The 17,338-nt window shown below is 37.5% G+C and overlaps 3 protein-coding genes across 4 annotated transcripts in view; 2 read left to right on the plus strand and 1 right to left on the minus strand.

Annotated features, from left to right (window-relative positions):
- Window positions 1-6,024, plus strand: part of TIAM2 (TIAM Rac1 associated GEF 2) — a 164,067-nt gene extending 158,043 nt beyond the window's left edge. For both annotated transcript variants that reach the window (XM_088142292.1, XM_088142299.1), the window contains exons 25-27: window positions 730-817; window positions 1,274-1,428; window positions 3,783-6,024. In XM_088142292.1, coding sequence (XP_087998418.1) covers window positions 730-817; window positions 1,274-1,428; window positions 3,783-4,423 — 884 coding nt within the window. In that variant the 3' untranslated portion in view covers window positions 4,424-6,024. The remainder of the gene's footprint in view (window positions 1-729; window positions 818-1,273; window positions 1,429-3,782) is intronic.
- The window catches only part of TFB1M (transcription factor B1, mitochondrial), a 28,335-nt gene continuing 16,172 nt past the window's right edge, over window positions 5,176-17,338 (minus strand). The window contains exons 6-7 of the mRNA XM_007440671.4: window positions 6,701-6,828; window positions 5,176-5,485 (exon numbers count right to left, since the gene is read on the minus strand). Coding sequence (XP_007440733.3) covers window positions 5,254-5,485; window positions 6,701-6,828 — 360 coding nt within the window. The 3' untranslated portion in view covers window positions 5,176-5,253. The remainder of the gene's footprint in view (window positions 5,486-6,700; window positions 6,829-17,338) is intronic.
- Window positions 13,855-14,550, plus strand: CLDN20 (claudin 20). The gene has a single exon (XM_088142347.1). It carries the CDS (start codon window positions 13,891-13,893, stop codon window positions 14,548-14,550), a length of 660 nt encoding a protein of 219 aa, XP_087998473.1. The 5' UTR covers window positions 13,855-13,890.

The following is a 17,338-nucleotide window of genomic DNA, read 5'->3' on the forward strand; positions in this document are numbered from 1 at the left end:
TCTACAGCACCCCCTGCCTGGCCACGCTCATGCCACAGCAGCCACCTGCATGCCCTCTGCACTACGTTGCACCCCCACCTGGTTATGCTGGTGCCGTGGGAGCCACCCACCCGCCTAGTCGCACTCTGTAGCACTCACCTGCCTACCAGCCTGCTTGTGGATTCGCGCCTTCCTGCTGGCTTCATCACTGACTTTGCTTGTTGGAAGCCAGCAGGACGTCGCAAATCACAATCATGAGGTCCTCGCTTAATGATGGCAACAGGGACTGCCGGGATTGCTGTCACTAAACATTGTGGTCATGTGATATCATACTTTACGACTGCATCATTTAGCAATGGAAATTCCGTTTCCAATTACTGTCATTAAGGGATGATCACCTGTACAGTAACTTTCACTTGTATAATAAAATTTGATTCATGAATGAGAGAACAAAAGTTCTGTAAAGATATTCCTTGCATTAGAGCTTCAAAACATCTGCATTTCTTATATTTAGTAGAAAAGCCATATACCAGTTTTATTTACTCTTTGAATTTTGGAAAACAGCGGTGCAGAGAAAGATTTCTAAAATAAAACATTAATTGCAGCAACAGGCTTGTTGCAAGAAAAAGCCACTGATGCTATCTCTTGGATGAACTTGAAGCCCTCATTAAATTCTCATAGTGAAATTGTTTGGCTAGAGATTTGTAGGTATTGTGAAATATTTGTAATCAAGTTTCTTTCTACCAACAGGAACAGAAAACAGCAGTATTTGGGAACTGATTCATACAAAGTCAGAATTAGAAGGAAGACCTGAAACAACCTTCCAGCTGTGCAGCAGGTAGAACCAAAACTGAAATAATTATTTTTTTCTAAGTGGATTACTTCTACTTTCCTCTCGTCTTTATTAATATTAATTTATGATATTATTTAAAGTAATCTGTGTAAAAATTGTACTATTTATTTATTAATGTAGGAATCCCGTATACATCTCCCGTTTGGTCAAAATCAGAAGAAAGATTCTTATGCTATTCAGAGAGTTCTCAAAAGTGAACCAAACAGAAGAGCTACTTTGGGAGATATGCAAAAGGCTAACCAGTGGCCGGTGGCCAAATGCCCAGTTTTGCTTCCTAGAACTGAAATGTTGCTCTGGGCAGGAAAAGAATCATTATGTACAAAGAGAAAGAAGAACTAGGCCTTGATAGCTAATTGTTTAGCCACTTAATATTTTAAATTGAAAAGACAATTTCAAATCAGGTTTTGCATTGACTTAATCACTGTTTCCCCCCCACTACAGTGACTGCGAAAGCAAGACCAATATAGTGAAAGTGATTCGTTCAATTCTAAGAGAAAATTTCAGGCGCCAAATAAAATGTGACTTGCCCTTTGAGAAAGCATATAAAAATCGCCTAATACTGCACAAGAATCGAATTCCTGTTTCAGCAAAATTAGGTAAGAAAATATTTTAATATGTTTGCCAACATTTGTTTATGTATCAATTTATGGTGGTAATATGAATCATGATCAAGTACGCTTCAAAAGTGTCCTAACTAAAAAACTAAAAGAAAATGTTGGAGAAGCAAAACAAGATCTGTCCACCCCATAGAATGCCTACCAAATTCTTTATTTAGAATTGGATGGGGTGAAAAAAGACACAGGGAAGTTGGAAGCACAGGATACCTAGCATGGTGTTTTGTTCCTTGCCATACTTACAATGGCAACTGTTGTGGGAAATTGGCAATAACATATTCTTAAAATTCCAAATGTGCTCATGGGTTCAAAAGAACTGGATTAATTAATAGGAAACCATTTTCAGCTTGGTATAATAAAGAAAAAAAAGTATGTTTGCCATCTTGACATAATTTAAGGAAGAAATATTTACAAACCAGCTGAAATCTTTACAGATTACATTAGCTGAGTTTGAACCACAGTTACCAACGCTCTTTTATATCTGCTCTATGTCCGTAACAATTGGAAGATATCAACAAATGTATATAGATAGTCCTCGCTTACTGATCGTTCGTTCAGCAACTGTTCGAAGTTATGACGGTGCTGAAAAAGGAGACTTATGACCAGTCCTTGAAGTTGCGGCAATCGCAGCATCCCTGTGGTCACGTGATTGCAGTTTGGGCACCTGGAACCGGCATGCATTTACAATGGTCACAGCTTCCCACAGCCATGTGATTGCCATTTGCAACCTTCATAGCCAGCTTCCAACAGGCAAAGTCAATGGGGAAGCCAGTAGGAAGTCATAAGTCACAGTCATGTGATGTCACCCTTAATGACCCGCAGTTATTCGCTTCATGACTGCAGCTGGAACTGACATTGTAAGTCAGCGTGGTCATGTGACATTTCACTTTACAAATGCATCACTTACTGACAGAGTTGCCGGTCCCAATTGCAGTCAGTAAGTGTGGACTACCTGTAATGAGGCCAGATATTACATTTCTAGCTGGAAAGGCAAAAATTCAAAGTACAGACTTTGTGGTTTTAAAAATCATTAAAATCTTCCCATTACCCATTTATTTTGACTATGTGCTATCTGGCTCAAATTGCCCCTTTAGTAACCATATAACAATGACTAGGAAACCTTAGGTTGCTTCAGCAGTTCCATCAAACTTTATGCCCAACTTCTTCTTCAAAGTCCAGAGTTGAGTTATTTTCAATCATAGTAAGCCCTTTAAGAAGGCAGAAGCAACATGGTGCCCATGGATGCTTTCTAGGCACTTTCCGGGATATGTCTCTCACCTAACCGGACTTGATTTTTTTTTCATTATTTTAATTGAAAAGCAATAAATGAAAGCTGGCATCATGCTACAAAGCAAAACACTTGCCTTGGACCCTCCTATAGAGTCTACAGGCATTCATAAATAACAACAATGGAGGAAGTTGTAATCTGGGACCTACTCTGGAAAAGGGCTCACATAACTAGAAAAAATCAAGAGTAAGCTGGTGATGTAAGGTTTGCCCCGTTCGGCAGAGAAACTCCCGTGACACGTGTGGTTCACAAAAGAGGTTTACTCATGCGTAACGTAGCAGTCACAAGCAAAGCCAGGACTGGCTTGGTACATTTACATTATTCCTTTATAGTTGTCTCAATCCCCCCGCGGGCCCCGTTGCTAGGTTACATATTACAAATTAGATTGCAGATTGCCCCGTCATCCCCCCCTTCTACTGGAATGGCAGGTTCAGCCCAGTTCTCTCGTTTCTTTGATTGTTGTTGCCTGTGGCGTGGTCGTTGCCTTCGTTGGGGCTTCTGTCGCGCGCACAGCCGGGGCATCCCCTCGCGCGCTGATCTCTTCCTCAGTTCCGCGGCTCTCTCCTTTGTCTATAGCGCCCGCGGCCCTCTGGCGTTAACACAACACATCCGCTCCAGATTAGTGAAGTGGCGCCAGGTGGCCCATTCATTAGCTTGCGGTTTCGCATTTCCTCTTTCTGCGCTGGCGCTCGAGCGGTAAAATTGACTAAAGCGCGGCTGGGCAAGTTCCTAGGCGTGCAGTGCCGGCTGAACCTGACAGGTGAAGAGCATCATTGGGGGCCAGGGAGAAGGCAAAAGAGCAACTGTACTTGTTTGTTCTCACAAAATACCCATCTATCAGTAGGCAATCGTGTTCTCTATGCCAAATATGCTCGCCTTGAAAGATTGCCTATTCCTGCCCTCTGCTATCCAGATTCTGAGTTTATTTTCTAAAGACTCACTCACTCACTCACTCCTATAGTACTTAATTGCATCAATCATAATATTAAAATGGTTACCATAGTTGTGGAGTACAGAAATTTGATGGATGTTATTTTTACATTGGCAGCTTCTTCCAGATCACTGAAGTTACTAAAGAATTCACCCAGTAATGAATGGAACAGCAGTACGGGAAAAGGAAATGAACTCGATTCTGATGAATGTAGTTTGAGCAGCAGTACACCAAGTAGCAGCTGCCACACTACTGACAGTATCTTGGAATCTAAAAACTCATCTCCCATGAAGAGTTTGCAGAGCTGTGCATCCGATTTTTCAAATAGTCCTGTAAAGGAATCTGATATTCTAAGTGATGAGGAAGATAACTTCCAGCAACATCTAAAAAAAAGCAGCCCCACGAAAGACATAGAAATCCAGTTCCAGCGGCTGAAGATTTCTGAGAATCGGAATGATGATGCAGAGACGGATTATCCTCCTGAGATAGAGAACAGAGGTGGGCAGAGGGCAGAAGAACAGCCTAAACTAGTCCGTGCACACTTTTGCCCTATTAAACGGAAAGTGAACAGTACAAGACGTGACAAAGGAACATTGCTGGCAATGCAAGAACGGCATCAGTCACTTGACAGTCAGCCTGATTCTCCAAGCTTTGACCTGAATTCAGTTTTAGAAAGGGAATTTAGTGTGCAGAGTTTAACTTCAGTGGTTAATGAGGACTGCTTTTATGAAACAGGAGATAGACATGGAAAGTCCTAGCTGTCTGACCTGATTGATTGGAAGGTTTGGTTTTACTTAAAGAAGCAACTGTTGCAACTTGATAAACTACTTACTCTTCAGTTTAATGCACTACTGGGTTTTTCCATAAAAGTAGTTGTAAAGGCTTAAGTTATTTTAATTTATTGTGAAGCAAAAAAGTTAGATTAAACTGCCTTGAATTTCCAAATTCTGTAAACTAATCTCTCCCATTTCAATATTAGGTAACATTTTAAAATTTTGAAAACATGGGGAGATGAGATCTTCATTTTTTGACCAGAGTCCATCTAGCTTTCATTGAGCTTTTAAGAGCATGTTTGTTTTTGCTTTATTTAAAGTCAAATTAAATTATTTTAACACAGAATAACAAAGTCCTCCTGTACATTGCACTAAAATGTAAATGGTTGTTTATACTTGATTTTTATACATATATACATATACATATACATATATATATATATATATATATATTGTACATATAAAAGCCTGTACTGTAATCTTATGGTATTTTTATTTTCTCTATAAGCTTGTACAGTAAAATGCTAATTGCAGTAGGCATATTTGTGGGGGGTTTTCTTTTTTGTTTTCTTTTTTTGCCACTTCAATGAAATTTTCAGTTATTTTACATTTGGCCCTCTTGGTATATGATTGCACTTAGAAGAAGGTAAGCAAAGTAGCATCACTTGGGTTTTGAGAAAAATGATCCTTATTCTCCTTTGTAAATTTCACATATAAATTGCCTTAAGACTTAAGAACATATTCAAAGTCAAATTTATTTCAATCCAATCCAAAAACCTGTTAGATTTTGTGGCTGCCTAATTCTAGGAAAGAAACTAGTAATCCTTCCTGGTCCTTTTGAAGTTGTCTGTCCTTTTCTTTTTCAGTTCATCTCTGTAGTTATACGCAAAAAGATCTGGATCTTCATCACACATTTTCCTGTAGGTATTACAAAGGTTTTTAAACTGAAACATGGACAGTTGAGATGGATATAGAGTTGGATCAACATCTGCCTCCATGAGCATCTGTTTAGTTTTTTCAAGGCGGTCAGCTTCCGGAAACAAAATCCTGAAAGAAAACAGTATTTGTAATCAATAGGGAGCATCCATTGTTTTTACTTCAAATTTCTCAATTCAAATAATATCTTACGCAGCCACACTATGAATCACGGGCATCTGTAAAGGAGGTGGTATTGGGGGAAACGATAAAACAAGCATTGCAACTCAAGCTCTGTCCCCTCTGCATGTGTATTCTGATGTCATGTATATAAGGGGTGGAGTTGCATTGCAATGCTTTGTCGTTCTGATAAAATGATTGGATTCTGAGAATGCTTCTGCTATGACTAATCTGACTAACATTGATGCAATTGTACTCTGAAGACAGAAGCACACTGCATGCCTTTCTCTAGGTTACACAGTATAGTGTCTGCAGAAAGCAAGAGGCTGAAAAGTGTTAAAAGAGCAGGTGCCCCCTGTGCCAAAACTTTCAATTAAATTCTTGCAAGACTGAGGCGGAGAAATAAGCTATGCCTGCAGAGGAGGATGTTGCCAACTATCTACTCTGCCCTGCCTTTTATCAAATTTCTGATTTAAAAAAAAAACAGATTTCATCCTGACTACAAGGCACCGAGAAGCAACTATTTCAGAGAAGGAAACTTCAGTGACTGAACCTTATTTTTGTCACAAACCTCACTCGGTTATTTTTTTCTCTCGTCTCTAGTAATGCAGTTTTTCACTGTGTGTTTACTGCAGATTCTAACCTGACTTCTCAATACGTACAGAAAAGGTTGGTCAACTTCTCACATTTCTTATCAGATTTTATCCACCAATACATTGCTGGGAGGACTTGGCCCTCACTGACAAGGAACCAAGACAATATGAGTAAGTCAATAACCCCTGAATCTCTTTGCATCCTGTTCCATTCTAAGACTATTTACAAAGTAGACAGTAGCCTTGCTTTAAAGTTAATTTACTCATGAATGTTTGCATGGCTGTGATGCATTCAGCTGCTTTAATACATGTGAAACATTTCAGTATCTATTTTTAAGTACCAGAACAACACAGCTGGTAATTCCTCGCTATCTGCATTCAGCCAGTGCTACTATTAAAAATCCACCTGAGCAGCTAAATATATTACTACTGTGTCAAAGGTTTAGAGCTATGAAGAGAAGAAAAACAGAGCATTCAAATGATGAGAAAATTCCTTAAAGGAATCACATGCAAGTGTGAGCCCCCCCCCCCCCAACTGCAGTTCTTAAAGTTTATACTTCGTTAGTTTTCTTACTGTACACTGTGATGGCAGAATTTTCTTCTGAATTGAAAAATATTTTGAACAACTTTTTCCACCAGCTTAAACGGCTGTTTTATCTTTGGTTCCACTAGTGGTGTAAAATGGACAACAGTCACATCTACCTGTGATTAAAAAATATATATATAGCAGTAAGGAAGTATTTTAAATTTAATGTAAACTTGTATACAAAAAGTCATTTAAAATCCGATAGCCCAATTAAAGGAGGAGATGTAATTCTATTGACCAATCTGCAGCTTCCAAGTTCACAATACAGACCTCCTGCAGCTTCATTACATAAAATAAAATATGCTTTCAGGGAAATCGGAATAGATGAGAGAGAGAAAGAGACATTATAAAAATCCTACTAAAAATGAACGAACATTTGTCATGGATCCTTGCAAATTAGAACTACTGGATCTGGGCTGCAAAAGTCCAACTAACCTCTAGATAATATAGTTTGATGTATCTCTTCTCTGCCATCTAATGTTTAGATTTTTGTTGCCCAGTTCTTGTAGCCCTATTGTACGGCAAACTCTTCTAGAACTAGACGAATTTCTCTGTATTCTGGGAAAGGGACATCCCTTTCAATTTTCTTTCTACTTGGTTAGAAACAGTCCTCCTGGCAGCGGAATTAGGAATTAGTGGATTTCTTTCCCAAATAAATTAGACATACGTTTAGATGGAAATAAAAATAGGCTGAAATAAAGTACTATGGCGTCAATAAGACCTGCACATTTTCATCCTATGGAAATGCAAGACACATCTTACTGTTTACTCCATTACAGGGTCTGGGTTCTCAGAACACTTAGAAAGCTGCTATGTTGCCATGGAAACCAATATAGGAAATTACTGTTCACTTGTAATTGGACGCTTTGAAATTACTGACATTATGTCCTATTTTTTAGTTATGTATATTAACAAGCTCTGTTTCAACACACAGATTTTTGATAATCATAGTAGCTTTACCACCTTATTTTGCAAATAGTTTTAACAGAGAATAAATATTTACTGCACACACAAAAGGCAGGTTCACCTAGCTGAGGAAAAATCCTGTACCTTCTATCAACTCTGTTTTAAAAATTAATGCAAACAAAATCATGAATTCTGTTAGGTGCTGTAATGTGCTTCTAAAAGAAATAAATAACCCTGAATTTTGTAATAAGTGTTTTTTAAAAAAATGTTAAAAAAAAAAAACTTAAGAGGACAGCACAACATTCAAACTTGTAGGCAATTATCTACAGAGAATTATCCAGGTTGCCCTGAGCTACCTGCAAAAACAAGACAAAAAAGTGACAAAACTGTGTGTCTATGTGTGTGTATGTATATATGTATGTATGTATGTACTTTGTTTTCTTCTGTGTGTGTATAATATATATAAACACATAAAGACACACTCATATTCTTAATATAAAAAAGAACATGATAGCTCTTTTGCTTCGTTTTTCACTATGAACCACTTCAAATTCTCCAGTGTTTCACAAATCATATGCTCCTACAGACACTACCAGCTTATGTTACTTCATTTTACATTTCCCCCTCTTTTTACATGAAACGGATCCCTCTACATTGTCCTAGTCCTTATTCTGAAGAAATACACATCTTTCCAAGTGGAAGCCCATTTCAACAGTTGGACTTTCTACTGTCTCTCTCCTGGAGACCCTGCACGTCTTCCCAGAAATGCTCTGGAACATTCCATAGTTCAAAACCACATTTTGGGGGCACAGCATAGGACTAAAAGGGGGAGCTGAATCACTTCCCCATTGGGTTTGCTAAAGGAAGCAGTCACTGGAGTTCTGCTCCTCAATTTCTCCATTTATCACCTCCCTTAGGATTGACAGCTTAAAATTAAAAAAGTTCCTAGGGCAGGAGCCATCTCTGTTTCACAATAATACACAGTGAAAGAACAATATAATAAATCAATTAACAAAGCCGCTAGACTCCTACCTTCAGTTTTAAGTACTGTTTAAACTTACATTAGTTTCTAGTTTCATTATATATTAATGTTTAATAAAGTTAAACAGAAACTGAAAAGTTTTTCATCTTTTAAATCTGATTTTGGGTTACATAATATGCTTATTACAGCTGGTAGAAGATGAATTTACAATTCCCTATAGGCACACAGAGCCCAAGAGTGTGGAATGGTCTCCCCAGGGTGGTTGCCTTGCAAGTAAATTGGGATTTTAGCATCAAGTAAAGATCTTATTTGCCCAGGAATTTTAATCCTCTGCATATTGTTGTTATGTTACTTGGTGTTGGCTTGAATTCTGTTAGCTACATTTATATTTTTGTATTTTAGGCTGCAATTCTCACATTTTTCAGATACCTACCTCTGAAATCAGAAACAAGAAAATGCCATATATAGTTTTTTCTCTCAACTTCTTACCAGGCTCTGTGCCTGGTTCCTTGTGGAACTGGGAAATCCTGACATTCACAGTTCCTCCTCAGGGACATGGTGAATGGCAGACAGGGATCAGAGTCAGAAGAGCAAGCCATCTCAGTACTGTTAAAACCAAATAGTTAAATCCTATGAATATTTACTCAAAGCTAAGTACCTAATATGGCAGCAGGGAGGAAGGCTGGTCTGATTAAAGTGGAGATGGGTGCACCGATCTGTATTATAATCCACTGGGTAAACTTAATTGTTTCTTCCAGAAGTTATATGTTCTCTGATTATGACAGATAATTATAAATCAATGTGGAAAAGAACATCCTTGTAACACCACTGGTTCTTGAAAGAAATTATTTTCACCATGGGATATGACTAAGCGATAACTACACTCAATCTGCATGCTAGAGACTTGGAAGGTCAGTTGTATCAAACTGCCCTACTCAGGAATGTATTTTTGAATAGTCAAGCGCTCTCTTGCTGGCAAAATATTTAAATCAAGTAACTATGCTCAAACCTAGAAGAGCATTAACATTAATGCCCTTTCAGCAGCTAAGACTGTGCTCCTATGGTAAAGGACCCACTGAGTCTACATTCCATGTTTTGTTTGATTGCACCTTCTCTAAGGATGCAATGGCCCATTTTATTACTCCCTATTTGGTGAAATACCCAGGCAATTCTGACTTATATTATGTATGGCTATTCCTGTCATATCATTGACAGTGAATGTGCCAAACGTTGTTATAGTGTCTGTATACAGTTCTGTTATTCAGGTAGTCCTCATTTAGCAACTGCCTTGTTTAGCAACCTTTCAGTTACTACAATGATGAAAAAGTAACTTTGTGACCAATCCTCGCATTTATGACCTTCGCAGGTCTGTTTTACTTAGTAACTGCTTTGCTTAATAACTGAGTTGCTGCTCCCAATTGTGGTAGCTAAACAAGGACTACCTATACTGTCTATAAACCTCATTATATCTTCATCATCTCAATGATGGAGTTACAGTTTTATGTTTGTATTTTATTTGAAGCAGAAATTGTTTATTTAGTTTGTTAATGTGCAGAATTCTGGTCAGTGACCATAATAAAAACCTTACACCAAATACTTCAATTCTATGAAATTATTTTTAATTAAAAAACAGTTCAAAGTTAAGTCTTATCAAGTTCAGTTGGATCTGCTTCCAGACAATTCTCTCAGGAATTGCCAACCTCACCAGTCACATCAAACCTCTGAGCTCTAACAATGCAAAGACAACCTCAAGGATGAGCTGCTCCTACCTTTGCTAAGAGAAGGAGAGGGATTCATTCTTAAGAGTTATTTTGAGCTTAAAAGTACTCCCAAGTATCAATATGTTATGGCTCCTGCTATACAGTAATAGATCTGCCCCATGATCTGCCCACAAGGAGACAGGCCAACATCAACAACAACTTTGCTTGTTAAGAATTTGTTGGCAATCAGGCTAACAGGAGCTGCAGAAATCATGCATAGTAGAGTTTTCAAAAACAGAACATGAAGACTTTATGCAACAGCAAATGTTGTATCCCCATTACCTGAAAATTAATGAAACCAGTGTGATGAGATGGGAGAATGACCTTGGAAGACGGGGAAAGAGATCCTGTCTAGGGAACGATCAGATAAAGGGGGAGAAGCCCGCAACTGAGTAACAGGCAGAGGAAGAAACTTAGAAAGGACCTGCCCTAACTGATCAGGCAGTAAATAGGGATGGTGGGAGATTTGTACTTTTAGACTTGCAAGATTCTGTTAATGTAGTCTAACAATAAAATAGAAGTAGCTCATCTGGTCATGTTTCCTGTCTGGTTTACCTGGGAGGGCTGACACATAGTAGTAACTATGTTGCTGTCAATGCTCACTTGTTAGAAGGGGAAATAATCATGTGCCCACCAGATGTTTGAAACAATAGCTCAGCATCCTCAAGCCCTGGTCATTTTAGTTGGGCTGATGACACTTATAATCGAAAACATCTGGAGAGCACCTGATTTTCTATCTTCCCTGTGTTACAAATCAGCGATTTCCTTTTTCCAGACAGAAGAGTCCAGACAATAAGGGAAGCTCCTATTTATCACATTGCATAATCAGCAGGTTTCCCTTGACATTTCTTTGCTTTATAGCTTTTTCTTGTTGACTTGTCAGAACCTTTTCGGCTATGCTCTGTATTTATCACATAAGCTGCAAGCACTGCTTTTCCCCCTTAAACAACCTTTAGAGTAAGGCAAATAACTACTCTACAGAAAGAACCAGAAAAGGTTGCAAGCTACCAGCAGCAGGTATGTGAAACTCAGCCATACATATTTATTACTTTATGTATATTTCTCACAATGATTACTTATAGGAACTAGAACCTTGCGGTGGAAGCCAGGGATTCTGAGGGCTGATTGGCAATATAAAACCCTTTAATTCTGCCTTTCAGTTATGGTGAAGCTCATTCTATAAAGTTACTTTTTCCTATACAGTAGTGAAAACAGTTTCTAAAAACAGAACTGGGACGTATAATTTTTTTTTCCATTTAAAATATTTGTTCTGATCTCCAAGCCAATTATTCAGCTTGGGATCTGGAAATCATTGTGTGTTTAGAACTAAGGGTTTATGTGCATTTTCTCTATAATCTCTTTGCTTTTGTTAAGCAACGTATTTTCTCCAATGCAAATTCATTAAACAAAGTAGCTCTTTATACTCTGGTAGATGGTACTAAGACGAGGAATGCAGCACTGCTGCATAAGGAGCACCATAGACCTATTTCTGGTTAATAAAGTAGCTAATGCAATTTTCCATGAGGAACAGAGACATTTACACTCAGTATAAGTTGTGTTTTTACAACTGCTGCTGCCAAGGAAGCATCTTAAACCTTTCCTTTATCAGTAAGTACAAAAATTTATTATTAGACATCTGCATTTTATGGCATCTAAATATTGTTAAAACATGGAATTTCAGTATTTTTGTACATTTGTGTGCTGCTGGCATTTAATGGAAAAAAAACCCTACTCTGTTATTCTGGGATCATGCTGGATTTAATTTTTAAAGCTGCAGATACTAACACTCCAGAGTGCTCTTAAGCACCAACAGCAAACCATGAGTTAAATGGTATCATTCAGGGCTGACTTTTCTCCCTATCACAGCTGATGAGCAGATGAAGCTGGATCTATCACATTGTGGCAGAAAATAAGACACAAGGGATGCAAGAATTTAAAACAAAGGAATTCCCAACAAAACATATCAAATTTACTGTCTTGCAGAAGCAATTTTAACCATATTGTTAATGCACAATGTTCTCATTCAGTATAAGTCACTGACACCAAGTAAACAAAGCCAGTAACTACCTACAATATTATGGCTTGGAAAACAGTGAAGCTAATTTAATTGGTAAGTTTAATATGAAATAATAAATAATACAGGAATGACAGAATATACTATCTTAACATTGACTAAAAAATTATTATTATTCCCCTTCCATTACTAGAACCCCCATTTTCACTCTTCAAAGCCCACAATATCCAAATTGGAATAAAACTGAAAGTAGAACTGTTTTTAATTTTTATTTAATGGGAAATGTTTAGAAAGCTTTAAGAAACAAAGCTGTTCATAAGAGTGTTTAATTAAAATCTGTCATTGGATACCTAATATTGTATATGTTAAAGTAAACATTAAGTGGAATATTGGCTTTAATATGACAGGGGTTGCGTTTGTTTGAAATTATGTTTCATTTTCGTCTTACTGTACATTGCCATGAATATGTATGGAGGATTGCAGTGTAAAGATATAGTACATAAATAAATATCAATTTTTGTCCAGTACTGAGTTGACTAAGAATTTAAGGAGATCACCATTTTTGCAGAAGTGCCTGACATCATGAGCCAACTGAGCACATTTAAATCTCAAATATATAACTAGGAAGTTATAGATATGATTGGCTATTCTGCTTAGTATTAGCAACAGTTTAATTCTACTTTGGATGGACTGTGTCCTAAGTTTTCAGGAACTATTTCCCTTGTCTTTAAGATAAACTTCTCTTTACTAGAAGTGTTTAATATGAAGCAAATTAGAAGATGAATTGATTTTAAAGTTATAGGAACACGAGTTTTAAATCTTGGACATCTACAAAAATAGCTTGATCTCTGTTCTTCTGAAAACAGCAATAATAGAATAAAGGCCTCTGTAAATGCATAGTTACTTACTAAATTAAAATAATGGAAGTAGGAAAAGACTGTATTAACTCCAGCCTGAATATTCCTTAAAAAAATTGAGAAGTTATATTGATGTAAGTTTCTATTCAAATCACTTGGAAATTCAAGTCCTATACTGCTTATATGACTAGAATTACATTTTTTAAAAACTACCTCATATTACCAAATGGATTGGAAGCTTCTAAGCTGGCTAATAAGGGCACAAGCCGATCCTTGATTTTTGGTATGGAACGTATCTCAATTTTGCATCTTACCATTTCATTTACAGTTTCTGCCACTGTGGCTTATTATCAGCAGCTCCTTGTGCTCAGTTGCTCTCACACACTACTCATTTATAATCATTCCTCTCCAAGTGCCCTGTGTTCATCTGCTCAGTCCTTTTGTAGCCTTCTCATCTGCTGCAGGGTCACGTTTAGCAATTCATTCAGTTAGCGGTTATTTCATATGCAAGCACTCTTCTTTGCTCACTTCTGCCTTTGCCCCTGCCACTCTCCCCCCTCCTCCTATCATATACAGACAACTACAGCCTTGGCTAGGGAGCCGTCAGACAGAAAAACAGGAAAGAAACAAGCAGACAAAAGGTGACGGCAAACCTCATCATGGTATCAGCTGCTCTGCAGTTTTTTGCTTTCATCCTAGCCTTGTTTGGGGTTTTTGGTGCGATCGCAGCCACCCTGTTGCCCAACTGGAAGGTGAATGCAGACACGGGCTCAAACATAATAACAGCCATCACTCAGATGCAAGGGCTCTGGATGGACTGCACATGGTACAGTACTGGGATGTTCAGCTGCACGTTGAAATATTCAATCCTCTCTCTGCCTGTTTACATCCAGGCAGCAAGGACCACCATGATTTTGTCCTGCATTCTCTCCATTTTGGGGATCTGCATCACTACAGTGGGGATGAAGTGTACCCTCCTGGGAGGGGACAGAGACACCAAAAACCACACGTCAGTTGCCGGAGGAATCTTCTTTATTTTGGCAGGAATATCTGGCTTGATACCAACAGCCTGGTACACAAGAGAGATTATTTCAAAATTTCTGGACCCAACTATCCCAGAAAGCGGTAAGCATGAGCCAGGAGGAGCGGTTTACATTGGATTTATTTCGGCTGGACTCCTGCTTGCTGCAGGTGCCATCTTTGGCACTTCCTGTTTTAAGAAACGGCAGGGAGCGTGGATTTATCCTAACCAGCAGCAGGACCTGAGCCTAGCTGCCCGGCAAGCGGACCCAGGCTACAGCCTGAAGGACTACGTGTAAATAGAGTGATGGACCGGTTTGTCAAGGTTGTTTATGGTAGTCTTGCTTTTATAACAAGGCTGTTGATGCAAGCCTTGTAATTACATTGGGCGAGGTATTTCTTTATCTATTAAAAAAAAGGAAAAAGACGGTAAGAATTTAAAATCACTAACCAACCATTTATTACTGATACTGTTTCGCAATTGGATTATATTGTCAGTATGGGGTGTATAAATATAATATAAAAGAGTTACAGTTAGCTCGTATCTGTCGCATGCTACGTTCAGTATCACCAAGTGTCTTATTTTAACAGTGGCACCAGCTAAACTGATGTGGAACCCTGTGTTGCGTTTTTAAATGTTAGCTGTATTTTTCAATGTCAGTTTTCAACTACTACAGTAAATGGTATCTCTCCAGGTTTCTTTGAAAGAATAACAGTTATCCTAATGTTCCTGAGGATTAGCTGTCCCCAGACTCCAGTGATCTCATGCCCCATGATCACCTGGACCCATTCTGCTTTCTTCCAAAAATGTCTACTTAATATTTTGCCAGTATAATTATTTTAAGGCCAAACACATCAGGACTACAAGGCATACCTATTTATATTTACAGTACATTTTTTAAACTCTCTTCTTTCAAGCTTGATTTCTACATGTCTTAAATTAACATAATTAAGTGAACTGCTTCAGTTGTCAGTGACTAGTAAGTACTTCAGCATGATTTAAAGCTGTATGTCATCTAGCTTTTACCTATATTTTGTGCAAACTATTTACAAGGCAGTCTTCAATCAGGTTCCAAAGATTTTGGCTATCTGCCACTCAGAGATCTTGCAGGTGATAGCAAATTGTTTTATAATTATTTTGCCAGCATGAGACTCTTGATTAATCCTGCTTCTCTAAATCTTTTTCTTTTTTACATCTGCCAAAATGATGATCAGTCAAAAGGTAACCACTCATTTCCATTCGAGAGGAGAGATAAAATTTGAACACATTGATATATGACAATACAAAGAACAAAGTTTGGATCAAGAGCTTGAAATATAATTTGAGCAATCTATGGATTTCCATAACTCATATTTTCTAGTGTCAGCAACATGAAATAATTTCACCAAAAGATTAGTCTCTTATTTCCTATATAAGGATTACAGTGTTTTCAAATGTTAAATTTAGAAAAAGAAAAGGATATTTAGAGGCTTCTAAAATTACGCATGATGTGAGAAAAATGGAAAGAGGTAATTTTTCTCCTATCATAAACCAGAATCATGGCTTATGTTTTTTTAAATTAAATTTATTAAGAATGTTTCCCATAGAATAAAAGAGAAATCAAAAAGAAAAGAAAAAAGAAAAGAAGAAACAAGAAAGGGAAAAAAATAAAAAAGAAATTAAAGTTAATACATTTGTAAGTGACTTCCAACCTTCTTTTCAACAGATGATTACAATCTTATGATCCCTCCTCCCTCTTAGATGTTATACAAGTCCCTTCAGCTGCTCATTTAATCCCCAACTTTCTTAATCTTCAAATCCATAAATCATCATGTCATTTCTCAGAATCATGGTTTATCTAGTGAAGCTGAAGAACGGGGAAAGAGGGCTGGGGCGAGAGATTCAGGACAGATACAAACACACTGTTAAACTTTAAAAGTTACTAACAGAAGACTGTAGTGGGCAGGCGGTTTTTAAAAGGTCTCATCAAATGCAGGGAGGATAAGATTATTAATTACTACCAGCTATGGGGGCTACACATTATCTCCTGTAAATCTCTCAGTGTTGCTAGGGAGCCACAGTGAATTTTACTGTGCTGACTACCTATCTGTGAAATCTGCAAAAGGGTTCTGATTATTTTGAGAAAGTGTAAAAAATTCATATTCATTCATTCATTCATTCATTCATTCATTCATTCATTCATTTATATATATATATATATAAATAAATAGTGCTACTGTAGCACTTCAGTTGGCAAACAACATTATTATAGTTTATTAAAATATATAATCTTTTTCCCTAAAGGGACATTTTTAGATAAGTAAATGCTGATTTATTTTTATCACAAACATCTGTTTGTCCCAATACTGAGACACATGCAGAAGTAGCCTTAAGTATATTAAAAAATAAAAAAACAAAAAAACAACTTTGAAGAGAAGCAGCCCTAAACCAGGAGAAGCTTTATAGCAGGATTATAGCAGCACTGCAATTCAACAATTAATGTCAAGATGTTATTATTTTCATGATATGAGATGAAACCCAAATAGGTTGGGATAGACTGGTAGAGGACATTCTGGGGGCTAAAAGAGATGGGCAACCTGGAAGCAACTTCGCCAGTATATCATCTTGGAAATTAGTGTTTTGTGATCAACCAGTCCCACTATGGTAGCTGTTTCAAAAAAAGGAAGGCCCCATGGTAGCTATTATGTAAAAGTACCCATGAGAAGCTACCTTGATTCTGAACGGCTGTGTACTCCTGCTACAGCACAATATGACGATCTTCTTCTGTACAGAACATCAATTTCTTATGAAGACAAGTGTAAATAGCTCAAAAATGAAGACACTGCATTTGGGGAAATACGAATTCAGAGCTAGCATCTTAACAAATATATGTTAGTAATCTAGTAATATTTTGTGTGCCAGCTATTTTATTTCTGGAAATACCATTAATAAAATTTGAAAAACTTTAAGGTGTTGCATTAAGTTAAGGACCCAGTTCAAATATTTTTAACACAGCTGGCAAGCTTGCATTGGCATATCACCATACAATCTAATTCTCTGACAAGAAAGTACAAGTATTCTGTCAGACAAATTAAGAGAAAGAAGAC

The sequence above is a fragment of the Python bivittatus genome, unplaced genomic scaffold (assembly GCF_059951505.1).
Source record: "Python bivittatus isolate LINGU-HERP-01145 unplaced genomic scaffold, Pbiv_v1 ctg000020_np1212, whole genome shotgun sequence".
NCBI lineage: Eukaryota > Metazoa > Chordata > Lepidosauria > Squamata > Pythonidae > Python > Python bivittatus.